Genomic DNA, 27,900 nt, shown 5'->3' on the forward strand with positions numbered 1-27,900 from the left:
ATGGTAGAGAAACTAAGCAAATACTTTGTGTCTGTCTTCATGGAGGAAGAAACGAAAAATCTCCCTGAAATATTGGGGATCAAGGGACTAGTGAGATTGAGGACCTGAAAGAAATTAATATCAACAAAAAAGTAGCAGAAATTAATGGGACTGTAAATTGATAAATCCCTTGGACCTGATGATCTACATCCCAGAGTGTTGAAAGAGGTGGCTGTAGAGATAATGGAGGCATTGATGATCATTTTTGAAATTCTATAGATTCTGGAATGGTACCTGCAGATTGGAAGGTTGCAAATGTGGCCCCACTATTTAAGAAAGGACGGAGGGAGAAAGCCAGGAACTACAGACCTGTTAGCCTGACATCAGTAACAGGGAAAATATTACAATCTATTCTAAAGGATGTGATAACTAGTCATGTGGAAAATAATGGTGAGATTGGGCAGAGTCAACATGGATTTATGAAAGGGAAATCACTTTTGACAAACCTGTTGGAGTTTTTTGAGGATGTAACAAGCAGAATAGATAAGGGGGAACCAGTGGATGTGGCGTATTTGGATTTTCAGAAGGCTTTCAATAAGGTCCCACACAGGAGATTAGTAAACAAAATTAGTGTTCATGAGATTGGGGGAAATATACTGGCATGGATTAAGGATAGGTTAATGGACAGAAAACAGAGAGTAGGGATAAACGGATCATTCTCAGGTTGGTAGGCTGTGACCAGTGGGGTACTGCAAAGATCAGTGCCTGGGTCCCAGTTATTCACAATCTACAGCAAAGATTTGGATGTAGGGACCAAATGTAATATTTCCAAGTTTGCTGATGACACAAAACTTGGTGGGAATGTAAATTGCGAGGAGGATGCAAAGAGGCTTCAATAAGATTTAGACAGACCAAGTGAGTGGGTAAAAACTTGGCAGATGGAATATAATGTGGAAAAATGTGAAACTATCCACTTTGGGGGGAAAAACAAAGATGCAGAGTCTTTCTTCAATGAGGAGAGATTGAAAAGTGCCAAAGGGCCCTGGGAGTTCTTGTTCATAAGTTACTGAAAGCTAACATGGAGGTGCAACAAGCAAGGAAGACAAATAGTATGTTAGCCTTTATTGTGAGGGGATTTGAGTACAGGAGTAAGGAAGTCTTGCTGCGGTTGTATAGACCCTTGATGAGACCTGTACAGATTTGGTCTCTTTACCTAAGAAAGGATATTCAAAGAATCACAGAATCACAGAATCACAGTGCAGAAGAGGCCCTTCGGCCCATCGAGTTTGCACCGACATGTGAGAAACACCTGACCTACCTACCTAATCCCATTTACCAGCAATTGGCCCATAGCCTTGAATGTTATGATGTGCCAAGTGCTCAACCAGGTACTTTTTAAAGGATGTGAGGCAACCTGCCTCCACCACCCTCCCAGGCAGCGCATTCCAGACTGTCACCACCCTCTGGGTAAGTTTTTCCTCACATTCCCCCTAAACCTCCTGCCCCTCACCTTGAACTTATGCCCCCTCGTGACTGACCCTTCAACTAAGGGGAACAGCAGCTCCCTATCCACCCTGTCCATGCCCCTCATAATCTTGCACACCTCGATTAGGTCACCCCTCAGTCTTCTCTGCTTCAACAAAAACAACCCAAGTCTATCCAACCTCTCTTCATAACTTAAATGTTTCATCCCAGGCAACATCCTGGTGAATCTCCTCTGCACCCCCTCCAGTGCAATCCAGTCCGGGGGGGGGGGGGGGGGTCATTTTGGTCTGAAGTGAGGAGGAATTTCTTCAGTCACAAGGTGGTGAATCTTTGGGATTCTCTACCCCAGAGGGCTGTGAAAGCTCAGTCATGGAGTTCATTCAAAGCAGCGGTTGATATATTTCTAGATATCAATGACATTAAGCAATACAGGGATAGTGTGGGGAGGTGGCATTGAGGTAGAAAATCAGCCACAATCCAGTTAAATGGTGGAGCAGGCTAGAGGGGCCAAATATCCTGCTCCTGCTCCTGTGTTCCTTAGCTCTTATGTCCTATGTTCTTAATTTGTGCATCATGAGATCCCATAAGATGTAATTCTGATTAATCTGTTTTAATAGAATGGGCTAAGGAAGGAATGTTGGCCAGTTCACTAGGAGAACACTTTGAAAAATGCCTTAAGAGTCCTGATCTGTTGCAAATGCCACAACGGTGATTAACTGGGGACCTACTGTGGCATTCTGATATATCTGTTTCATGGATCTGACTGATGCAGTTCAGCAAAATGCATCGACCTGTTTACTTGTTTTCTCAAGTGATGTGCTTTTATTGCTCAGAAGGAAACATTGCCTATCACTGGTTATGTAGTAGGGTTTTTTACTGAGAGATACAATCAGACTTAATGGATTTATGTGGCTGTGATTTCACGTACAACTATACTGAAAGATTGTCAAATGCTGAGTGATATTAAAGGAGTTATCTGAACCCTCCCCCATGACACTGCAACCTGAGAAAGATTCCTGTGGCTGCTGAAATATCCACAATGATTATTGTAAATATGATGGTGCTGATGGGTGGGAAGCTTATAGAACAGAATCCCTGGCCTCTAACAAAGACATCATTTGCATTTTCTCCCTCCCTTTATTCATTCATCTCCCAAACACAAGTTCATTCCACAGAGTGCTGCTTATCCATTTTTTCAGATAGGAGACTGGATGTTGAGCTCCAGCAGAATATTCAACTCTGGAGGCCATCACAAGTAAGTCTATTCATATCCTCACTCAAAAATTCCCTAACAAACCACATGCACACTTGTATATAGGCACAGACAAGTACACACACACACCAACACATATATACATAGGTCCACAGTCACTCACACTCAGAAACATGCATGCAGTTGTGCAATGCATACTCTCACACACTCGCACACACTGACAGACACAAACACACATACATACAGACCACACACACATGCACACACACACACATGATCACATACGCAAACTTGCATATATACACGCTCATCTACATTTACATGCACACACCCACATACACCCCCCCACATCCACATACACACCCCACACGCACATACACACCCCACACACACATACACACCCCACAACCACATACACACCCCACACACACAATCACACCCATACACACGTCACACCCACATACACACCCCACACAAACATACACAGCCTGCACCCACATACACACCCCACAGCCACATACACACCCCACACACACATACACACCTCATGCCCTCAATCACACCCACACACACATATACACCCCACAACCACATACACACCCCACACACACACATACACAGCCCACACAAACACAATCACACCCACACCCACCTATATATAATATATATATATTCCATTGACGGACACTGGATCATAAACATGAATTTTTCCCTCTTTCAATCCCAGCAGACACTGAGGCCAACGGTATTGCCCCAGCTTTTCTTTGAATGACTGCAGATATCCCAAGTTGCTGATATATAGATTAGGTTATTCTGATTCGAGGAATCACGGAGGTCACAGAACAAAGAACAATCTCTTCCAAATGTTTCTCCCTCCGCCCCCACCCCCACCCCAGCTACATCCTTCCTGTCCTCAGAAGTCTCCCAGGAAACCATCAGCATTGTTCCCCCCGCCCATTTACACTTCTTATTGTTACTTTTCATTCAGTTGGTGATGGAGACAATGGGCATGGGAGGTGGTCACAGATTTCCCCAGTGGCTGGAAGCTGGGGACTGCAAATGATGCAGGGGCACGACCTCCCCATCACCCCCTGCCCTACTCTCAGCATCCCCCTCCCACCCCAACTCTACACATCTCAAATAATGAACTGAGTGGAGCCGCACTTTAGGAATAGGCTGTCCTGTGTTATTTACTGAGAGTTTTATTTTTTAAGCCTCGTTTTTTATCTTCCAATTTGAATTATCAATGAGCGGCTGGGCAGAGTCAAAAACATTAAAGCAGAAATGAACAAAACCATAATCTGTGGGTGTTTCCTGCATTTTAGAAAAGTATAATTCATTATAAACCTCCCTAGGATGGTGGGGTTGGGGGTTGGGGGGAATGAATCCAGTCAGACTTTCTCTGGAAGATTCAAATTTTAAACTGTTGTGGTTATGATTTTTCTACAGATAAAGCCAATGCCTCTTCCACTTCAAGGAGTCTTCTGAATTAGGCAGTAAACTAGAGAAACACAGTGGTTATCATCATAGAATTACATGGAATTTACATAAACAGGCTATTTGGCCCATCTGGCTTGCATCAGGGTTTTTGCTTCACATGAGCCTCCTCATCTTACCCAGTCGGTAAATCCTTTTATTCCTTTCATTCTCATGTATTTCTCATGGCTTCCCCTTTCCTGTTCTTAGAGATTAGTGTGACTGTTAAAAATTACATTTCAAATCTAGTTGCTGAAGCAGTATTGTGCTCTCCTCAAACATTAAAATTCAAGGAGCGTTGCCCCTTTAAGAAATGTTAAACATTCCCTTTTAAGAATATGGGACGCTCTTCTGGGAATCATTGACGTCTACGTGGGCTGTGATTGACATCTGATTTCCAGGGATTGCCATTCTAATTCTTATTTCTCAGTGTTTCATCTGTGCCTCAGAGCTTCCCTCAAGCTGAGGCTTTTTTGCCTTTTTGTGATTGATTCCTTCTCTGGTTGTGTTTCATAAACTCCGTCACCCTGAAGTATCTAACCATCCTGCTCGGGGCAGGGATGCTTGCTTTTCTCGGTGCAATTATATGCATCATTGCAAGCATCGCCCCGGGTTCTCCGGGAGCTGTCCCCGGTGCTGGAAATGAAGAGGGAGCTTTGTATGGCACCGAAGGCGGCGCTGGAGCTGTCCACGGTGCTGAAACGGATAGCGACCGCGCTCACCCAACCGCAGCAAGCAAAGCCGCCGCCTTCGAGCCTGAGACTGGCAAAGCCTCTGTGGGCTCCGAGCTTGGCCAAGGACCCGTCTTAGGCTCTGATTCAGATATTGGCACCACCAGCCGCTTCCTCTGCCTGCCTTTAGCTCAAGATTGCCCTTCTCCATCGATCAGGGAAGACCTCATACTGCTGAGGATCACAGCAGACCATCTCCGCCAGATGGTCATTCAACAGGAGGAGCAGATACTCAGTGACCAGGAAACCATCAGAGAACTGACCGGCAAACTCAGCCGGTGTGAGAGCGGGCAGGAGCTGGGCTCTTTCCAAAATAACCCCGAGGAATATGCGTGGGACGTTGGAAGAAGCAGCTTGGAAGATGGGACTGAAGAATCCGAGCAGACAGTGCAGGAGCTAGAACACACCATACACTCCTTAAAGAACAGCATTGAAAATCTGGAGGTAAATTATATCTTACTCTGAACCTATCTAGCAGCAACAGTTTGTCATTGGACTGGCATGTAATATCAATTTGTCAATGTTGCAAAAAGTATTTTCACAAACCAAAGGTGATTTATTGCAAAGATATAACACGTCGACGACGATATATATTATGTTCTAGATTGTTCTTGAAATATCCCTCCCCTCCAAATAGTGCGAAATCGATCAGGGACCTGTTGGACCAACCCGAGATGGGACTGTTAGGCTTTAGGGGCCCTATTCTCTCAGTTAATTCTCTCAGCCTTTTGACTAAAATAAAACGATCACCGACACTTGAAAATGGTTTAAAAGGGCAATGTGCAACAGGGAGGGAGCCAAAAGAAAGCCTTGAAATCCATTCGTGACTTTACATTCACAACCTAATCCTCCATTTGCTCTCGCTGTGTTACCATTCACACCGTCTATTCCCCGAAGCATCTGTTCCATTTTGACCCCCGCCCCCACCCAACCCCCGTGCCTGCTAAATACTCCTGATTAAAATGGTTTTATCTGCTTTTCAGCCTAACAAAGACACAATAAAAATGCACAGGAAGGTTTGACCTCAGGCCTTTGTCCGGCTGCACTCAGGCAATGGCATTGGCCATAACACCCAGGTGTAGGAAAGGGATATCAACCAGGGTTCTGCTTCCAATCATAGACCTTGACAGCACAGCAATGGGCCACTCGGCCCACCGTGCCTTTGTAGCTCTGTCAGACAGCTATGCACTTAGACCCATCACCTCGCTCTTGCACATTCTTTCTCATTATCCAGTGGGCCTGATTGATGTATATGTGTAAGGACATTGGGGAGGTCAGGAGGAAGGCTGGCTAGAATACTTTTCTCCCTCTATGGTGCAATGACCTTTGACAATCATTTGTAGAAGCAGCTGTCCCATGAGAATTGCCAATACTCATGTTTCTGAACTCCCAGTTTTGATTGTTGCTTTCTGGGCAAGAAGGGAGGTTCCTTTTTAATTAAGAAACTGCAGTGATATTTCTAAACCTCAGAAACACAGTCAGCATACTAACCAGAACAAGTGCATTGTATGAAATATGTTTTACATTTCCAGTTGTGACAGTTCAACTTGTGCAGCAATTTACTGCTTAGCAAATCTGCTGCAAAGCTCAGTGTAAATAAAATGATATCTCATAATGATAGACTGAGTATTGTGTTTGTCTCACTGATGTTGGGGAATAATGGATATCTTTCACCTGTGAGTGAAAGCAAACTCTTTTTGGTACCAGTGATCCTCAGGATCTATGAGTCTTTTGATACTTATATAAAAACAGTTTTCATTTATATAACACCTTTAATGTAGTAATATGTCCCAAAGTGCTTCAGGCAAAAATTGATACAGAACCAAAGAAGGAAATATTCAGACATTTGTTCAAAAGGTGTAGGTTTAAGCAGGGTGTCAAAGCAGGAGGGGGCAAAGCAGGAGAGAGGTAGAGTGGGTTTATGGAGGGAATTCCATAGCTAAGGGTGTAGCTGGCTAAAGAAAGAGTCACTAAGGAAGGGTTGAAAAGAATGTGCACAACGTGCCATGTATAAAGGAACACAAAGATTTTGAAGGCTTGTAGGACTGGGAGAGATTACAGGCTGTTATAGCACAGACAATGGTAAATCCTGAATTGTTCAAAGAGACAACTTGAGACAACTGCCATAACTATTTTTACAATTTGTATGCTTTGAGATGTGGGCTTTGAATTGAGTAGTAATAAGACCACTGAGCCTTATAGGTTTTTACAAAACTCAATTAAACATTTATTAATAAGAGAAATGATTTTAAGCACATACATATGTCTAAAAATTACTGCTATAATAACTTCTAAATCTCCTAATTAACATGACTCTCAGTTAGGCCTCCATTAAGGCAACAGTAAATAGATTTTAAAAGACATAGATTTTAAAAGACCCAGGCAAAGAACCATGATACCCTGAACAATCCAATTCAAAGTGAGTTTCCTTACTTCAGTTTTTGTAGACAACAGCTTGAGGCTTAGATGCTGAAGGCATTTCACACTTGTTAGATCTTAAAATGCCCACCTTTACACACAGCCTTCTCTCCTTTATATATACTTTCCCCTTTGAATGCAAATTCCCATTGTTTCACTGCCTTTGTACTTTACCTCCTTGATCATAAAAATTTATCATAGTACCAATTTTACCAGTAATCTTTGGGAAAAATAACCACATTGTTTCTGAACTTCACCTGGCTAGGTGACACATTTCACCCCTCCTTTGAAAACAATCTAGCCTGGTTTATTTAAAAATGCAAATGCCCTTTTACACCTTACATTCTAAACTTCCCCCTGTTTACCTACTTAACATTTCAAACCATCTTATCTTTTGTTACATCAAAGCCTCCAGACAAGTTGCCTTTAATTCAATCAAGTCTCTCTCTCACACACACGCAGACACACACATACACACACACATGCACACACACATTCACACACACACACACACACACGTATATAGACACAGATACCACTATTTTACAGTAAATTCCAATAACATTATTATATCTTCCTGACACAGGCATAGGGAGAGGTGAAAACATGAAGCAATTTGAACACTCAGGCGATAGTTTTCAAACTCGAAGGATCTGTACACTGGGAGCTAATATAGGTCAGCAAGCACAGGGGGTTTGAATGAACTAAAGTTTATGGAGGATGGGAAATGGGTGGCCAGGAGCATTGGAATAGTTGGGTCTGGAGGTAACAAGAGCATGGATGAGGGGGTTCAGCAGCAGATAGATTGAGGCAGGGTGGAGCTAGGCAATAAAAATAGTTGCAGTGTATGGAAATCAGAGCTATATTTATGAATCATATCAAACCATAAGAATTCCTCCAGAAAGCATTAGGGTGATATGTAAATCAGTAAATATTGATGGAGAAATAGCTCAGAGAAACATTTGTGTTTACTTTATAAAATTGCAGCAAATTGAGAATCATGGATGGATTAGAATATTGTTGATTTACAACACACACAGCCTCAGCTACATGAATTCCCATATTCACTATTAGTAACAAGAAAATCACTTTAGCATTTAGACAGAGTTTGAAATGTTCATATAAATGTGATTAATGTTGACTAGATGGACCCCATTTACAACCAGCCCTCCGTCAGATTAATAAATGCTGTTTTGATATAACAGCTTTAATTTGCAAGTGTGAACTCGAGGCACAGCAATGTGAGCAGTTCATCGGTGTTCGACCATAGTTAACTGAAGATTTATAATCTACTGGGCTATATAGGTGATAAATGCTTCTTATGAAAGTGAATCCGTGTTATTTATGGTCTATACTTAGATATTTACTCTGTTACCTTCTAGATTTTCACTCCTGATTTGATTTATTGGTCAATAGTATAGATGGATAATTGTGAAATAAACACTTGTATTTCTATAGTGCCTTTCAGGACCTTAGAATGTCCCAAAGTGCTTTACAACCATTGAATCACCTTTGGAGTGTAGTCACAGTTGTAATGTCAGAAATGCTGCAGGTAGACTTTAAAGTAAAAGTAAGGTCTTTAGTTTGTGTTTAGATATCTAAGTCCTTTTTTTCCTCTTTTTCGTAAAGATAGCCTGTTAAGTATTAGATCGATACTGGCATGTATAAAAAATAATTATAATAAAGTGTTAAGAGTGGTGATACTAGAGTAATTAATTAATAAATTGAACAAAATATGATTGTGATGGCAGGATGGGTGATGTGTTGCTGCTGCAGCATGTGGGTGCTGCTGGACATCACGGTAATCCAGAGTGAACACATCTGTACCAAGTGTTGTCAGCTCGAGGAACTTCAGATCCGAGTTAAGGAGCTGGAGTCCGAGCTGCAGACATTGCGCCACATCAAGGATGGGGAAAGCTACCTAGACACTTTGGTCCAGGAGGCGATCGCACTCCTCATATTAGGTAATTGAAATTTGGTCTGTGATCAGGGACAGGAGTGTGTGACTGCAGGTAAAGCAGGTTTGGGGACCCGGGGGTAGCGTTCAAGGAGCCTTGGCCGCTGCAACTGTCCAACTGTTACAAGGTTCTTGCAAGCTGTGTGAATTAGAGTGGGGACCGCAGGGAGGATGAGTGAACTGACCAAGGCACCGTGGTACAGGGAGCCATTCAAGTGGGGGGGAGGAAATAGGAATGTAATTGTGGTAGGAGACAGTATAATTAGGGGGATAGATACTGTTCTCTGCAGTGGTGAGTATGAGTCCCAAAGGCTGTGTTTCCTGGCTGGTGCCATGGTTAAGGACATCTCCTCAGGGCTGGAGAGGAACTTGGAGTGGGAGGGGAGAGATTCAGTTGTTGTCATCCATGTTGGTACCAACGACATTGATAGGACAAAAAAGGAGGTTCTGCTGAAAGAATTTGAGCAGTTAGGAGCTAAACTAGAAAGCAGAACCTCCAAGGTAATAATCTTGGGATTACTACCTGACTCATGGGCAAACTGGCACAGGGTAAATACATTAAATAGGAGTTAAATACATGGCTCAGAAATTGGTGTGGCAGGAATGGCTTTCAGGTCATGGTGCACTGGCACCAGTACTGCTGTTCCGGTGGGACAGGTTTCACTTGAACCGTACTAGGACCAGTGTCTTGGCAAACTGAATAACTAGGGCTGTAGAGAGGTCTTTAAACTAAATAGATGGGGGGAGGGTTCTGGAAAGGGGATATGTAGGCTTACAAAGCAAAAGGACATGGCAGCCTTGCAGGGCAGCTATTTAGATAATGAAACCCAAAGTGTGACAGGAAGGGACAGAATGTACAAACATAAAAAAAAGCAGCAAATAGGGTCAAAGGGGTAAAAATGGTAAAAAGGCAAAATTAATGGCCCTTTACTTAAATGCACATAATATTTGGAACAAAATAAATGAATTAATGGCACAAATAGAGGTTAATGGGTATGATCTTACAGCCATTATGGAGATGTGCTTACAAGGAAATCAAAGCTTGGAACTAAATATTCAGGGGTATGTGGCTTTTTGAAAGGACAGGCAGGACAGAAAGGGTGGTGGGGTAGTTTTGTTAGTATGAGATGGAATAAGTAGGATAGCCAGAAAGGATCTTGGATCAGAAGATGTAGAGTCCATATGGATGGAGGTAAGAAATAACAAGGGGAAGAAGACTCTGATGGGAGTGGTCTATAGGCTCCCTGACAGTAGCTATACTGTAGGACAGAGAATAAATCAGGAGATAATGAGGGCATGTAAAAAAGGCAGTACATTAATCGTGGATGACTTTAATCTTCATATAGATTGGGAAAATCAAATTGGCAGAGGTAGACATGAACAAGAGTTCATAGAGTGTATTCGGGACAGTTTCTTAGAACAATATGTTGTGAATGCAACCAGGGATCAGGCTCTTTTGGGTCTGGTAATGTGTAATAAGACAGGTTTAATAAATCATCTCAAAGTAAAGGATTCTTGAGGAAACTATAATATGATAGAATTTGGCATTCTGTTTGAGAGTGAGAAACTTGGGTCAGAAACAACTGTGCTAAACTTAAATAAGGGTAATCACAATGGAATGAGGGCTGAGTTGGCTGGAGTGGACTGGGAAAGGAGTTTAGCAGAAAAGACGGTTGATGAACAATGGCAGACATTTAATGAAATAGTTCATGACTCTCAACAAAGATATATCCCAGTGAGGAAGAAGGATTCAAGGAAGGGGATAAACCAACCATGGTTGACCAAGGAAGTTAAGGATAGTATCAAATTGAAAGAAAAAACATACAATGTGGCAAAGATTAGTGGTAAGCCAGAGGATTGGGAAAGTTTTAAAAACCAACAAAAGCTGATCAAAAAAATAATAAAGAGGGAGAAAATAAACTTTGAGGGTAGACTAGCAAGTAACATAAAAACAGAAAATATAAAAAGGAAGAGAGAGGCCAAAGTGAACATAAGCCCCTTAGAGAATGAGGCTGGGGAAATAATAATGGGGAACCAGGAAATGGCAGAGGAGTTGAATAAATACTTTGCTTCAGTTTTCATAGTAGAAGATACTAATAGCATGCCAAAAATACTAAATAATCAAGGGGAAAAAGGGGGAAGAAATAAATACAATAACTAACACTAGAGAAAAAGTGCCAGGGAAGCTAATGGGGCTAAAGGCCGATAAGTCCCCTGGACCTGATGGGTTTCATCCTAGGATATTAAAGGAAGTAGCTACAGAGATAGTGGATGCACTGATACTAATCTTCCAAGAATCCTTAGATTCTGGAAAGGTCCCGGAGGATTGGAGAATGGCCAATTTAACACCATTATTCAAAAAGGGAGGGAGACAAAAATCAGGTAACTATAGGCCAGTTAGCTTAACATCTGTCATTGGGAAAATGTTGGAGTCTATTTTAAAGGATGTAATAGCAGAGCATTTAGAAATACATAATCTAATTAAGCAGAGACAGCATGGTTTCATGAAGGGGAAATCATGCCTAACAAATTTATTAGAATTCTTTGAGGAGGTAACAAGCAGGATAGTTAAAGGGGAATCAGTAGATATAATATATTTGGATTTCAAAAAGGCATTCAGTAAGGTACTGCACGTGGGTGGGGGGATGGGGGTGGGTAGATGGGTGGTGCAGGGTTGGGGGGGGTGGTGGTTAGGAGGCACTCATTCTGTTCCATTCCTTCTGGGAACTGCAACAAACAGTTCAGATACATCTCACATTAGATACCTCTGGTCTGGCTTTCATTTCAGCTGCCAATGGCTTGGGTTTGAAGTTAGATTAAAGGTTATTAATGAAACTGCCTCACCCAGTCTCCCTCTTTTCTGAAACTTTCTTTTGGATCTGGTATGTTGGCATGACATTGCTGGATTCAGACCAACAGACTAACCACTTCAAAAAGTAACCTTACACTGAATTTCAGCCTTTGAAGATTATGAAGGCTCTGAAAAATCAGATGTAATGAATACAAATAAAACCGAAGTGTAAAGTGGGGAGAGAAAGGTGAGATTCCATTATAGAGGCTGAGAAAGTGAGCACTGGCTGACAATCTGATTATAAATTCCCAACAAATTGAGAATGTCAGAAAGCAAAAAACGTTTTAAAATTCTGACACCCTGCCATGCTGCTGGTGAAGATCCCAGGGTGATACCTCTGGTTTGTTTTACTGAGTATGGGGCCCATGTTAAAAGCACTGATTTTATTTGTCCTTTCAGTCATATTTTGGCAAAATCTGAAAAGATCCTTTTAATTCTGATCCTCAAGCTCACCATTTGAGGGAGAAAATGATGGATAAAGAAATGCATATATATGTTTTGGCAACTTGCTCAGTGTGCATGTACATATGTGGGTGATATGCATATGTATCCCTGTGCGCATAGAAGTTGTGTGTGTGTGTGTGTGTGTGTGTGTGTGTGTGTGTGTGTGTGTGTGTGTGTGTGTGTGTGTGTGTGTGCGTGTGCATTCCAATACTACAACTAATGTGCAGTGGCAACAGCATGTACCATGTGCGAGATGCACTGCAGCAGCTTGTAAAGGATCCTTCGACAGCACCTTCCAAACACACAACCTCTACCATTCAGAAGGATAAGGGCTGCAGACAAATGGGTACACGATCACCTGGAAGATCCCCTCTGAGTCATACACCATGCTGAAATGGAACCATATCACTGTTCTTTCACTGTCACTGGGTCAAAATCCTGGAACTCCCTTCCTAACAGCACTGTGGGTGTACCTACACCACATGGACTGCAGCGGTTCAGGAAGGTGGCTCACCACCACCTTCCCAAGGGCAATTAGGAATAAGCAATAAATTCTGGCCCAGCCAGCGAAGCCCACATCCCAAGAACAAATTTTTAAAAACAGAAAATGCTGCAAATGCACTACAAGTTTACCAGTTTCTGAAAGGGAAGGGTGACTGATTTAGGCTCCTTGATATGGACAACAGTTGTGAGGGACCTCAACCCAAGTTCATGCCCCTCTTCCCTAATTCAGATGCTGACTCCTTCGTTCTGAATTTCTAAATGTTATTTTAAACTTATGTACTCTGTTGGAGCTGGGTGCTCTATGGCATCACATCAACCTCCATTTCCCCTTTTCAGTATCTCGGGCTTTATTTCCAGTTTCTGCACAACATGGTGTTTATTCCCAGAATAGACTGGGATGAAAGGACTAGAATAACAGTGTTGCAGTCAGTTCAGGGCAGGAAGTGACAGAACCTCCATACAACATATGGAAATAAAAAGACAGGAAAAGAGCAACAGGTCCTTCTAACCTTCCCAGTCACGGCCAGTGGCTCACTAAGGTCTCTGTGAGGTACATTAGATGATTAAGGATTGTTAGATGTTGCAAAATTACAAAAGATTACAAAAGTAGGGAGGTCATGTTGGAGTTGTATAGAACCTTGATGAGGCCACAGCTGGAGCACTGTGTGCAGTTCTGGTCACCACATTATAGGAAGGATGTGATTGCACTGGAGGGGGTGCAGAGGAGATTCACCAGGATGTTGCCTGGGATGAAACATTTAAGTTAAGAAGAGAGGTTGGATAGACTTGCGTTGTTTTCGTTGAAGCAGAGAAGACTGAGGGGCGACCTGATCGAGGTGTACAAGATTATGAGGGGCATGGACAGGGTGGATAGGGAGCAGCTGTTCCCCTTAGTTGACAGTCACAAGGGGGCATAAGTTCAAGGTGAGGGGCAGGAGGTTTAAGGGGGATGTGAGGAAAAACTTTTTTACCCAGAGGGTGGTGATGGTCTGGAATGCGCTGCCTGGGAGGGTGGTGGAGGTGGGTTGCCTCATATCCTTTAAAAAGTACCTGGATGAGCACTTGGCACATCACAACATTCAAGGCTATGGGCCAAGTGCTGGTAAATGGGATTAGGTAGGTAGATCAGGTGTTTCTCACATGTCGGTGCAGACTCGATGGGCTGAAGGGCCTCTTCTGCACTGTGATTCTGTGAACAATGGCTGAACCTGTCAAAAATGATTGCTGTGGTCTATGTAGCTTTAGCTCAATGGGTAGTACTCTCAGCTCCGAGTCAGAAGGTTGACAATTTAAAGCCTGCTCCAGGAACCTGAGCATATAATTCAGACTGATGCTCCCAGTGCCAGAATTGAGGGAGTGCTGCATTGTCAGACTTGCTCTCTCTCAGATGAGATGTTAAACTGTTTGAATAGGAGTGGGGGTGTGTTCCCCCGTTCTCAGCTCTCAACCACTATAATTAAAAACAGGTTTACCTGGTCATTATCACACTGCTGTTTGTGGGAGCTTGCTATGCACAAATTGGCTGCCACATTTCCTGCTTTACAACAGTGACTACACTTCAAAGAGTTTCTTTGGCTGTGAAGCACTTTGAGATGTCATGATGTTGTGAACGGTGCTATTAAAATGCAAACCTCACTCTCAGTAGAAAGAGCCATGAAGTTTAGCTTTAAGGGCTGGTTTTAACTCTTGCCATTTCCTTGCTTTGCCAACTCCTCTCCTGCCCTCAGCGAGCTAGGGCAGGTAACCCAAAGCTCAGAATATCTAGGGAAATATCTGACCTTTGTTCTCCTGTTGTGCCTTGTGGTGTGTGACAGGCCGATTACAATAGGTCAATGGATCAATAGTCAACCCAATGGAATAATTTCTCATTTAAATTAAATTAATAACAGAAACAATTTAAAGTTGTGCCAAGCTTATTGATCTGAATTGGATCCGGTCCTGTCTGTTGGCTTGGTGCTTTCACTGGAGATTCATGTTTACTGTCATTATGACAAACTCTCATTTACAAGTTTGTGCCTCATGCCTGTAATACAATATCAACACAATGGGGGGGTGGGGGGTTGTGCCCCATGTCACATCCCTCTCTGATCCTGTTCCTGTCTAGTTTTGAATAGCAGTTTGGGCTCTAATGATATAACCAGGACCCAATGTAATCTTAACCCCAGCCTGCATCTGGGTGGATTCATTGGCATCCCAGGGTAAGGCCAAGAACTTACACCCTACTCTTCCACAAGAAACCTGTGACCTCCCTGCAGTGGTTTCCCTCCCTATCTGTGAACCCTATGACCCTGGTAAGATGCAGACAGTCATGGTCTAGTTGAATGGTGGAACGGGCTCGAGGGGCTGAATGGTCTCCCCTTGTTCCTATAACTTCCTGGGCCTCACAATGAGGAGGTGTCCTGTCTACCTTGACCCCTGACCTCATTGATCTCCTTCTTCATTAACACTGGCCCCAATGATTTAATCATTGATTCGGCCAATTATAATATTATGATATATTCAATAAACCATCCTGTCACAAATGCCTTGTTTTGACATCAGACTCATTAGCTATGCAATACCTTTCTGTCCATCCCAATCCTCCCCTCTCCCCCCTGTGATTATGTTCGCAAGGGTGCAATTTCACAACTGCTAATTGACTTTCAGCTCTCACTAACAAGTCTCTTCTCTATTGATAGACAAGGGAGCCAAGGGTTATGGGGGGCGCAGGCAGGAAAGTGGAGCTGAGACCATGATCTTATTGAATGGTGGAACAGGCTCAAAAGGCTGAATAGTCTACTCCTGCTCCTAAGTCTTATGTCCCTGTGTTCCCATGTCCTATGTTTCTGTTTTCCTATTTTCCTGTATCCCTATGTTCCTGTGTTCCTGCATGTGATTTAATGCACAACATCCCACTCTCTGTTATTTAAGTGGAGATATTAGTCTGTTTAGGGCCAAAGACAGAAATGACATTATAGAGTTGGTTAGGCCCCAGGCTATAGGCCCTGTGGCTCTAGGAAGGATGGTCCTTCCATAGGATATACCCCAGTAACAGAATCATTGGAATCCAGAAAGTGCTGATTGGAACTGTAGAGAAATTGTCAATAGATGAGAGACAATTAATAGATAGAGCAACTGTTAAACTCATTCAGTCAGGCAGCTGATGGAAAGGATGTACCCAGTGTTATTTGCTTGTACAAGCCACTGGTACAAGCTGCCTCTGAAGTCTGTGTCTACCTCTGGGTATCCAACAGCGGGTGAAACTGCTAATAGAATTGGACCCTCACCAAAAGCATAAAACTGATCATTTGCTTTGTCAGTGAAAAGATTTAATCACACAGCAACATTTTGAACTGGATTCCACTGCAGAGATCCCTCTCTTATTCTCTGCTGCCAAAGAAGCAGTTTTAGTGAAAGGCCAGCTGTGGGCAATCTCCTGAACCAGTTCTGATCACCTTACAGCATTGGGGGTAGTTTGAGGGAAGTGATGGGATGGTGGATTGGGGATTGGGGGGGAGTGGTAGATTGGGGTGAGTCAGGAGTGTGGATTTTGGGTTGAGGGAATGGGTTGGTTTTTCAGGTGAGTGTCTCTAATGAAAATGCTTCAGGGGGTCATGAGTAAATGGGCTAGACTAATGGGCCAAATGGTTGTATCCTTCCATTATTCATGTGTGCTTATTTTCCTGAAGAGTTACAAGCCTCTGGATTTTACTGTTGCATTGGAATTCTCTGTATACAATCACCCTTCGCTAGTGGCACAAACCAGCCAATAGCAAGACCATGCTGACCCAATAATGTTCTTGATCTCTCCGAGATCCCTGACCTCAGTCTGCACCAAGGGTCCCATGGCAGGAATAATCAACCCAAATTCCTGCTCCTGATTGAGGGCCAGTGAATCCTGATGGAAAATTCACGCGTGGAATGTCGGGTGAGGACAGGGTTGGGCTGCTCTGTGATGCCCTCATGGTAGAATAGCTTGTCAATACTCCCTAACCAATAGGTAATTGGCAAATGGGGACAAAATCATAGAAGAAGAAAGATACACAGGAAGAGGAACAGCATTGCCACAGTTTGAAATAATGTACCCAAAAACTAATATTTTCCATCTCTCCAATGCTTTCCAATTTTACCCTGATTAATTTATACATATATATAACATGATAAATTTATATCCTTGGGTTTTTCAGGTTAATTAAAAAATCCCTGTCTGGTTTGAGATCTTTAAAAGGCACTGACACTGGGCACGATTGCTGCATCTGAATGGAAAGCACTGAAACAAATTGCTACAGACACAGAAACTGGTCTCATCAAACATGTGAATAAATAATTGAAGAGTATGTCAGACTCACACAGCCAACATCAAGGAAATTAATTTTGGTGTAGTAGATCTCCCCATTCACTCCCTATAGAATCTAATAGATCAGCCCTCCTCATTCACTCCCAATTGTAAAGAAAAGAAAGAACTTGCATTTCTATAGCACCTTTCACAAAGTGCTTTATAGTGAATGTTGCAATGTAAGGGGCATGGCAGTTAATTTGTGCAGCACAAGCTCTCACAAGCATCGAATGTTCACAGAGCAGCTCCCTTCACTCCATTCCCATCACACACTTTAATTCAGCCTGATTACAATAAACTCATTTACCATTCAGATCTATTGCAGAGAATTCATGTTCTGAATATGAAGTTTAGATATGAAACTGTGGCTCAGACACACAGTGCTCCCAATTACCAACGTTTAGTGAGCACATTGCTAATTCCTTGTCAGTTGTCTTCTTTGGGGAATATTGAGTTCTAATGAGTTTTGTTAGTTGTGTTAATATATTAAGTGTTCCTGATCTTTTTACTCAAGCCTACAGCTGTTGGTGTCTAAACTGCAGTGTGCAGCACTCTGGAAACTAGATCTTTATAATCTGTGAGTTGAATAACTCCTGATCCAAACATAATCATTACTAACGATAACTGCAACTCGTATTTATATAGTAGTGTAGTAAACTGTAATACCACATGGATTGCAGTGGTTCAAGGAGGCAGCTCATCACCACCACCTCAAGGGCAATTAGGGATGGGCAATAAATGCTGGGCTAGCAATTGGCTGGGGATGAACCAAGCTGTTCATAATCTTGTGTCATATTTGGATCTAAGTTGAGCTTCCAACCACAGATCTGCTGTGTTACTAAGATCGCCTAATTCCACCTCTGTAAAACACCCAATTCTGCCCCTGCCTCAGCTCTTCTGTTGTTGAAATCTTCTTCCATGCCTCCAGACTTGACTATTACAACACACTCTTGGCTGGTTTCTCATCGTTAACCCTCCATAAACTTCAAATCATCCAAAACATGGCTTCACATATCCTAACTCATATCAAGTCTCATCCATCCATCACCCCTGTGCTCGCTGACCTCCATGAGCTCCTGGTGAGGCAAGGCCTCAATTTTAAAATTCCAATCCTTGTTTTCAAATCCCTCCATGGCACCAACCCTCCCTATCTCTTTAACTTCCTCCAGCCCCTCAACCCTCCAAGATATCTCTGCTTCTCCAATTCTGGCCTCTTCAGCATCCCAAACTTTATTCGCTCACATCCCATGAAAGAATATAAAAATTCCAAGATGCTTCAGAGGAGCAATTATTTAAAAAAAATGGACTTCAAGCCACATATTAAGGCAGATGATTAAAAGTTTAAAAGAGGTATGGAGGGGATTTCAGAGCTTAGGGCTCTGGCAACACCACTGATGGAGCGAATAAAGTTTGGGATGCTGAAGAGGCCAGAATTGGAGAAGCAGAGATATCTTGGAGGGTTGAGGGGCTGGAGGAAGTTAAAGAGATAGGGAGGGTTGGTGCCATGGAGGGATTTGAAAACAAGGATTGGAATTTTAAAATTGAGGCCTTGCCTCACCAGGAGCTTATGGAGGTCAGCGAGCACAGGGGTGATGGATGGATGAGACTTGATATGAGTTAGGATATGTGAAGCCATGTTTTGGATGATTTGAAGTTTATGGAGGGTTAACGATGAGAAACCAGCCAAGAGTGTGTTGTAATAGTCAAGTCTGGAGGCATGGAAGAAGGTTTCAACAACAGAAGAGCTGAGGCAGGGGCAGAATTGGGTGTTTTACAGAGGTGGAATTAGGCGATCTTAGTAACACAGCAGATCTGTGGTTGGAAGCTCAACTTAGATCCAAATATGACACAAGATTATGAACAGCTTGGTTCATCCCCAGCCAATTGTCGGGGAGAGGGATGGAACCAGTGACAGGGACTGAAGATGACGGCTGCGGTTCCTAATATTTAATAGAAGGAAATTTCTGTTCATCTGGTGCTGAATGTTGGACAAAGAGTCTGATCGTTTAGAGACGGTGGAAGGCTGGAAATACATGGAGATGAGGTAGAGCTGGGTGTAGTCAGTGAACATGTAGAATCTGATGCTGAGTTTTCAAATGTTGCCTGAGTTGTCATCAGCAATTCAGTCTGCGATGGCTGCAGTCTGCTTTTCAAATCTCTAGTAATAACACAGCTATCAACTGTCAGGTTCCTGAACAGTCTCCCCCCCTCCCCACTCCACAGATTGACTCAGTTGCACAGACCAGCTTTTAAGTGAGAAGAAATTTTTAAAAATGTATTTTTCATTCTCTGCATGTAGGTGTCATTTGCAAGGCTAGCATTGTTATTCATTTCTACTTACCCTGTGAACGTGGTGATGAGCAATACTCTTAAACACTTCATGGGGTTAGTTATGAGTCAACTGCAGTGGTGTGGGACTGGAGTCACATATAGGTTCAGACCAGGGAAGGATGACAGATTTCCTTCCCCAAAGGACATTAGTGAGCAAGGACTTAAGCACAGAAATCTCAGCTTACACTCCCAGAGCAGTGCTGAGCACCAAGTGTAAAATCCAAAACCCAATCTGCCTTCTCAATTGATATAAAAGGTGCTAGGACATTATTTTGTAGAAGAGCATTGAAACTGTCCTGGGAGTGGGGAGGGGACAATATTTATCTCTCACAGCTTGTGGGATCTTGCTGTGCATAAATTGCCTGTCACGTTTCCTACATTACATGTCCTACTGCACTTAAAAAGTATTTCATTGGCTGCAAAGCGCTTTGAGACAGCCTGAGGTCATGAAAGGCGCTATACAAATGCAAGCCTTTCCATCTGTCTTTTAATGAATGAGTCGGGGTTTTTCAGCTTTATGGTCACTTTGAATGAGACCAGCTTTATATCTGCAGATTATTCTTTTTAAAATTCAGTTCAAATTCCTGAAAGGCCCTGATGGGATCTGAACTCATGGATTATCAGTCCAGTAACATAAGCACTACACTTCTGTACACTGTTCAGACTAGTCTACTGATCAATGATGACAGCTTCCCATTACATATTGAACACCTTTAGTACATCAACCAAATGCTATTTTTAAACATTTCCTGCAGGACCTGGCTGATTAGATTTTACTCTATAAAGTTCAGGCAAAACTCATGCAATACATTAATCATTTCAAACTAATAAAAAAAAGTCCCAAATTTCCATTAAAGAATGCTCCAAGGATTGCTCCTGTAGTCACATCATTGTATAATTAGTTAACAGATACTAAGGGAAAAGGTTGGCTCAGAACCAACAAGAGCGGAGGGGTGGTGTTGGGGCGGGGGAGGGGGGGCGGTGTGTGGTGTTGGTGGGGGGCGGGGGGTGCAGTAGTAGGGGGCAGGGGGCATGGAAGGGTGAGTCCACTGAATCTTGCAACACGTGGACCCGCCTCTGATTCAACCATGTCTGATTCAAGCGGAACCAAGGGGAAAATGGCCAATCTACTTTATGCTGAGACTGATATTGCCTCCATTTCCACAATCCCTCTCCTTCCCTCTCCTTCACTTCTACCATCCCCTCTCTCCCTTCAGATCTGTCTCTCCCTCACTGTCTTGGTCTTTCTGTCTCTCTGTACACGTTCTCTTTTTTGTCTCTTGCTCTCTCCATCTCTTGCCCAATTTCTCTCTGTTTCCTTTTTGTTTCCATCTCTTTTTTATCTTTTACCTTCCTTCCCTGTTTTTCCTTTTCTTTCCCATTCCTACTTCTGATTTCACCCCATTTGGTACCACAGTTTAGTGTTTGTAGAGACAAAAGCATTGGGACCAGGAGAGACATAGCAGTACTCTCCCCTGCTCTCTCTCTCTCTCTCTCTCCTGCACTTTCTCCATCTCTCTCTTCCTCTCTTTCTATCTTCTTCTCTATCTTTCCCTTCTGCTTTTTCTCTCCATCTCCTTTTCCTTCTCAATGGTTTTGATAGTGATACATTTAAATACAGGTGATGTCATCACTCTAGGGAATATTTAAGAACAGCAAACACTGCACGGAACTCAGAAGAGAAAACAAACCTGAGCCTCTATGGTTGATCATGAACACATCTTCTGGTGCAAATTAGCAAAGGTACACACATAATGACAGGTACACACTGATACAGGTGGTACTTTGACAGGTACACACTGATACAGATACACACTGATACAGGTACACACTGATAGAGAAACAATTTGATAGGTACACACTGATACAGGTACACAGATAAAAAAACACACATTATGACAGGTGCACACTGATACAGGTGGCACTTTGATAGGTACACACTGATACAGGTGGACACTGATAGAGAAACATAATTTTGATAGGTACACACTAATACAGGTACACACTGATAGAGAAACACATTTTGACAGGTGCACACTATAACAGGTACACACTGATAGAGAAACACAGTGTAACAGGTACACACTGATACAGGCACACACTGATAGAGAAACACACTTTGACAGCTGCACACTATAACAGGTACACACTGATAGAGAAACACACTTTGACAGGTACACATTGATACAGGTGGCTCTTTGACAGGTACACACTGATACAGGTAAACACTGATAGAGAAACACACTTTGACAGATACACACTGTAACAGGTACACACTGATATAAATGACACTGTGGCAGTTATACTCTGATACAGATAACACTGTGTACGCACTGTATACGTTGCCACAAGTACACAATGTGACAGGCACACATTCACAGGTGGAGACAGTGACAGATACACAGTTATACAGAGAGGCCTCAGAATCATGAAGGTCATGGGTTAGAGTTGTAAGATTTTGGTCCAGGAGTCACAGATTACCCAAAAATGGGGCTGAAGGCACAAGCGATTTTAAAGCAGTTTATTAAGAAGCAACAGTTTAGATATGATACAAAAGCGAAACAGGCAGAGAAGAGATACGACCCCTAACAGGTGAGAATGGTTCACTGGTCCTGGATTGGACAAACGGATGCGGGATGAGGGGATTGCTGATCTCCATGACTGAGGGTGGCCCTCTCCCCAGAATGGTTTACTGGTCCCAGATCTGACATACAGATGGATGAAGCTGAACTCCATGGCTTGAAGTGGAGTCTCTTTTGGTATCCTCAGTCTCCTTGAGCTAGCTAAAGTATTAGGGTTCAGCCAGCATGGATCACTTCGAAAGACTCTCTTCTGTCTAAAGTCTTCTTGAGCTAAGCCAAGGGGTTAGGTTTGAATCAGCATTTGTCCAACTCGAGAAACTCTCTCCTGTCCAAAGTGATTTTTCCCTCTCTCGACTCTGTTTATATATCTTGTTTCTGGGAGTCTATGTCAATTACTTATTCATTGGCAAGGGACAGATATTCAAGGTAATCTCTCCAAGTTCCATTGGAAGCCCATGAATTCATTTTGTGTCTCATCGCTTGCCTTCAGGCAGTTGGTTTACCTATGGGTCATGAGGTCACTGTGCCCTCATTCCCACCCCAATCAGAATTAGCAACATCATGTTTCAGAACCTGTTCTAAAGACATGTTCTTGGCAGAGATAATGGCCTTCACTATCTTGTGTTTGTTACCCCAGGAAGCTGCTATGGGAGCTTTCCTTATAATAGAGAGAGTGAGAGAGAGAGAGAGCGAGAGAGAGAACTAATGCTATAATGTTCAATAAATTTCTTAGGATTTTATAAAGTTATTGTACAGCAATATCTTACAGAGCCCACTCCAGTGGCTGAACACATATCCATGCTGAACATTCCCAATGCAACACTGATGGAGTGTGGCACCATCAGAGGTGCTGTCTTTCAGATGAGTTGTTAAATCGAGGGCTCATCTGTACTCTCAGGTGGATGTAAAAGACCCCATGGCACTTTTTGATGAAGAGCAGGGGAATTCTCCCTTGTGTCCTGGCCAATATATTTATCCCTTGACCACTAGATTATTTATTGCATTGCTGTTTATGGGATCTTGCTGTGCACACTTTAGCTGATATGTTTCCAACGTTACATATTCAAGAATGGTACTTCATTGGGCACAAATTGCTTTGAGATATTCTGAGGTTATTTACGCTATTCTCTAAATCAAGCCTTTTGTTTGTTGTTGTGACATGCTGCAGTAATGTTGGCCTGAAACTGAAACCAGATGGTATCTCCCAGGCTGTGAATATAGCTCGGTGCTGATAGCTCCACAGGGTCCATCTGTTGTGCTCATGGGTTGAGTTGGTGCAGGAAACACTCCTGCTGCCACTCTGTGTGGTGGGCTAGTAAAGTGAGGAGACAGCTCTCAGTTGGTGTGGTCAATGTTAACATTTAACACACTCAAACCCCAAATTCTGCTGCTTTAGAATGATGCAGAGAAGAATTTGGTAGAATGCATTAAACACTGGTATTTGGGGTAATGTGCACCATTGACTGACACATACTCTGCTGCCTGATGTGTTCCCTAATGTGTGACACATACACCACCCTCTGAACATACCCCACTGTGGGGCACATACGCCACCCTCTGACACATACCCCACTGTGGGGCACATACGCCACCCTCTGACACATACCCCATTGTAATTCAAAGCTACAGGGTCTTCTTAGTGCACCTTAGAAGATGATCCCATGACATAATGTAGGTTGGGCCAGAGGGGCCCTGGTAAGGCTCCAGTGTCCAGGCACTGGGATGCCCACCTAACTGATGATAATTCCTGTTCTCTTGTCTGTGATTACAATGCTGCTGATTGTTCTCTTCTTCGTTCTCTCCTGGGGAGCAGGGGGAGCTGCTGACTCGGGGCAACGCTTCCTCGATGTTTGCACTCTCTGGCCAACCCCGGGGTCACATCTACCTGAAGATCCAGGAGCTGGAAGCTCAGCTACTCTCCAAACTCTCTGAACTGGAGAAAGAGCGATCCTTACTGCAAAACAAGAGTGATCGACAAAGACATCACCTGGAGGAACAGCTAGAGGCCCTTCACCAGCGCATTGACAAGCTGGAGAAAGGTAAGTCTCAGGACAGGTTAATGGTCAGGCCAGTCATGTGGGAGATAATAGGGCTGGTTCTCTAAACAGCATTCCTGAGAGCACACACTGAGAGAAGGCAGACTTGCCACTCTCACACAGTGGGTGGAAGGGAAGCAGATTAGATCAATGTCCTTTAGCTGGAATTATGCTGCAGCGATTGCATTCCAGTGTGAGTTCAAGAGGCAGTCTGATATACCATAGCTTACTGTGTGGTTGGTTTCCTGAGTTAGAACTGGCACTATAGTATCAACATCTTCACAGCAACAACAGCTAGTGTTGACTCAGAGCTTTCATTGTGATGGCCGACACAAGGAAAAGCTGATAGTGAACTGCGGGAGTCAGGGTGTTATAGGCTGTGATGGGAGGAATTCACAATTAATTCCAGCCCCACTTCTCCACAGGTCACAATAATAGTTTAATTCACTCACAAAACTGGCTAATTGTTACCTTTGGTACTGTTATTCCCAACATAAAAAGACTCAAACCAGGCTTCTTTCAGTAAACACAAAAGAAATTGATTTATTATGAAACAATCTACTTTTTAAAAAAAGTTAATAAACTGGTTAACATACAAGTTGTTGTTTAGAAGTGTAACGATTGTCCCCTTTAAAAAAAAAGATATTTGAACCCCCATACACTCACACAAACACAAAACAAACATAGTCCCCTGCAGAGGTGGGAGTATGGGAATGTTTCTTTAAAAGGATAAAATTTGAAGAGACCTTGACACTGTTGATCTAACAGAATTCTGGTCACAATAGGTCCGGAAGTTCTTTCAGATGGATTTTTTTGGTGAAACTGCCCTTGAAACTTGTTCTTACTTATCACAACTTTTGCAGACTTGCAAATAAAAACAGAAGCTTTACTCCGATGAGACATTTCTGAGGAAGGTTGAACACAAAGGTGGGGCAGAGAGAGGGAAAAAGAGTATCTTTTTCTTGCAGCTTGCTTCTCAGGCACACCACACACACACACCCTCATTGACTGAGGGTTTTAAAGACTAAGATTTTCAAGGAATACTTCTCTTAGGTCAGGTGTTTTTAACCAATTAGCAAGAGTCTTTAGCCTAGCAACAGCAGTTCTTTGTTAACTTAGATATACAAAGTTTCTCTTCCCTCTCCAGGTATTCTGCCTTTTACCCCACCTGAAAGACAGCACCTCTGACAGTGCAGCACTCCCTCAGCACTGCAGTGGGAGTTTGGTTCTCAAGCCTCTGTACTGGGACACGAACCCATGACTTTCTGACTCTGAAGTGAGTGATCATAAAGGCTAAAACAAATCATTTTTAACTTCTTCCCGACAGAGACTGCAGTGTATAAATTGCAAGAAGGTTACAAAATCTCATTCCCAGTAAGGACGAATTATATGTACGCTAGAATGAAACGGAGCCTACCAGAGCTGTACACACTGACCATCTGCCTGTGGGTGAAGTCAAAGGGGACTGTGGGGATTGGAACGCCATTCTCATATGCAGTTCCTGGGCAAGTGAATGAGATGGTCTTACTTGAGTGGGGGAAGAATCCCATCGAACTGCTGATCAATGACAAAGTAAGCATTGATTTCTTTGGTAATTGAGCACATTAATTATGGTTGACAGAGAATCTCAGCTGGGCCAGTGCTAGCGATGTTCTAATTGGTCTGAGCACTCCGACTAGAGAGGAAAGAGACAGCCAGCCATTCCTGCTCCTGAAATTAACTCGTCACAAAATCACATGATAATTGCCAATGAGGAAGGCCATTTGATACACCTTGAGATTCACATGTTCAGATTGCTGTATATTGGGGAAATCGATGTTTGTTGTGGATAATGGCTGTTTATGGGGAAATTGTTTATTGAGAATATTGCTGTTTTTAGGGGAGTTGAATGTATATTAGGGATAATGGCTGTTTCATGGAGAGACTGCAGTTTTTTGGGGTCGATGGCTGCTTATAGGGTTTATTGGGGAGATCTCTGTATCTCAGCAAGGAAGGATACAATAATTGTTGTATTTGTAGGTGACTCGCCTCCCGTTGGAGGTTAAAGATGGAGAGTGGCACCATGTGTGCATTACCTGGACAACCAGGGATGGTGTCTGGGAGGTGTATCAGGATGGCAAGCGACGAGGATCAGGAGATAATCTGGCTGCTTGGCACCCAATCAAACCAGGAGGCACTCTAGTCCTTGGCCAAGAGCAGGTAGGTACCGGAAAGCTCATTGATTTGCCAGCACCAAGAGGGGAATTATGTTTTGATGGCAAAGAGTAAATGTTTTTGGACAAGTGACATGTGGTCCTCAGTTTTTCATCTTAACGCCTGATGTTGACCTTCTGACCAGGACTGTAACTCAGTTTGACCTCTTCCATTCCATGTTGCACTTGTAAATGGATAAATCTCAGCCAATTACAGCGGGACTGAGACTCACAAACTCCAATTGTGTAGATTTTGTACCAAGACATTCGTTGGTCAATCAGTCCCAGCCATTCTGTTCATTATCAACTGACGCTGCACTCTGATCACCTTTATCTCCCAGTCAAGATTTACTATTGGAAAAAACACCTTAATCAACCGAAGTCAGAACCACCTTCACTTTACATAGAAATTTTCAACTCGGTCATCTGTATAAAAGAGTTTACCTCATAACAACCAAATTAATAACACCTTCTCCCCCCCTCTCTCCCCTCTTCTCTCTCCTTCCTTCTCCCACCCCAACTCTCTTCCCTGTCTTCTCTCCTCCTCTCCCCTCCCTCTCTCCCCTTCTCTCTCCCTCTCTCCTTTCTTCTCTCCCCATCCCTCCCCCCTTGCTCCACCTCTCTCGCCCCCTTTCTCTTACCCCTCTCCCCTTCTCTGCCTCTCCCCTTCTCTCCCTCTTCGCTCCCTCCCTCTTTCCCCTTCTCTCTGCCCCCCCCCCCTTCCCTTCTCTTTCCCCCCTTCTCTCACCCCAACGCTTCCCCCTTCCTCCTCTTATCCATCAGTCCTGCCCCCTCTCCACCCCTTTCCCTTGCTATGTGACTATAAAAACATAACATTTTGAACAGTTAATTTAATTGATTGTTGAACCCGGCGGAAGGGGCCGAATGTCCTTAACGTTATGTGACGGGCAAAATCCCTTCCAGGGCTCCAGCCAACCCCCAAGATGGCCGATCTGGAACCCGGCTCCCCCCTGCCCCCCAGTGAGGGGCCGGTGCTCTATGGGCTGCGGGAAGGCCCGAGTCTTCCAGGCGCTGACTGTATATTTTACATCCAACTGGACGAGATGTTAATGGAAGTTCATCTTTTTGCCATCGTGCAGGATGTGGCAGGGGGGAGATACGATGCTACACAAGCCTTTGTCGGGGAGCTGGCGGAATTCAACATCTGGGACCGGATCCTGACTGCGGCCGAGGTCCAGAGTATGGCCAACTGCTCCTCCAGCACTTTGGGCAACATTATCTCGTGGGAGGGCAGCAGTGTTGACCTATACGGGGGAGTCACCAAGTGGCCTTTCCACAGGTGCAGCGAAAGGAATTAACCCCCTGCCCTCGCAGACATGGACCAAAGCAGCTTCTACAACCTTCACATTTCTCCAGTGTGGTACA

At 43.3% G+C, this 27,900-nt stretch overlaps 1 protein-coding gene across 1 annotated transcript; it reads left to right on the plus strand.

Annotated features, from left to right (window-relative positions):
- Positions 1 to 27,895, plus strand: LOC121271590 (neuronal pentraxin-2-like). Its single transcript, XM_041177624.1, has 6 exons — positions 1 to 90; positions 4,687 to 5,328; positions 24,100 to 24,325; positions 25,650 to 25,894; positions 26,342 to 26,521; positions 27,615 to 27,895. The coding sequence occupies exons 1-6, from the start codon at positions 1 to 3 to the stop codon at positions 27,831 to 27,833; spliced, it is 1,602 nt and encodes a 533-aa protein (XP_041033558.1). The 3' UTR covers positions 27,834 to 27,895.
- Positions 27,896 to 27,900: the final 5 nt, after the last annotated feature.

The sequence above is a fragment of the Carcharodon carcharias genome, chromosome 31, assembly GCF_017639515.1.
Source record: "Carcharodon carcharias isolate sCarCar2 chromosome 31, sCarCar2.pri, whole genome shotgun sequence".
NCBI lineage: Eukaryota > Metazoa > Chordata > Chondrichthyes > Lamniformes > Lamnidae > Carcharodon > Carcharodon carcharias.

Excerpts from the sequence above, each read along its gene's own strand:
- LOC121271590 (XM_041177624.1), top strand. The coding sequence starts at position 1 with ATGGTAGAGAAACTAAGCAAATACTTTGTGTCTGTCTTCATGGAGGAA. Across the intron at positions 24,326-25,649 it reads CATTGACAAGCTGGAGAAAG|AGACTGCAGTGTATAAATTG; the intron begins GTAAGTCTCAGG and ends TCTTCCCGACAG. Across the intron at positions 26,522-27,614 it reads TAGTCCTTGGCCAAGAGCAG|GATGTGGCAGGGGGGAGATA; the intron begins GTAGGTACCGGA and ends GCCATCGTGCAG.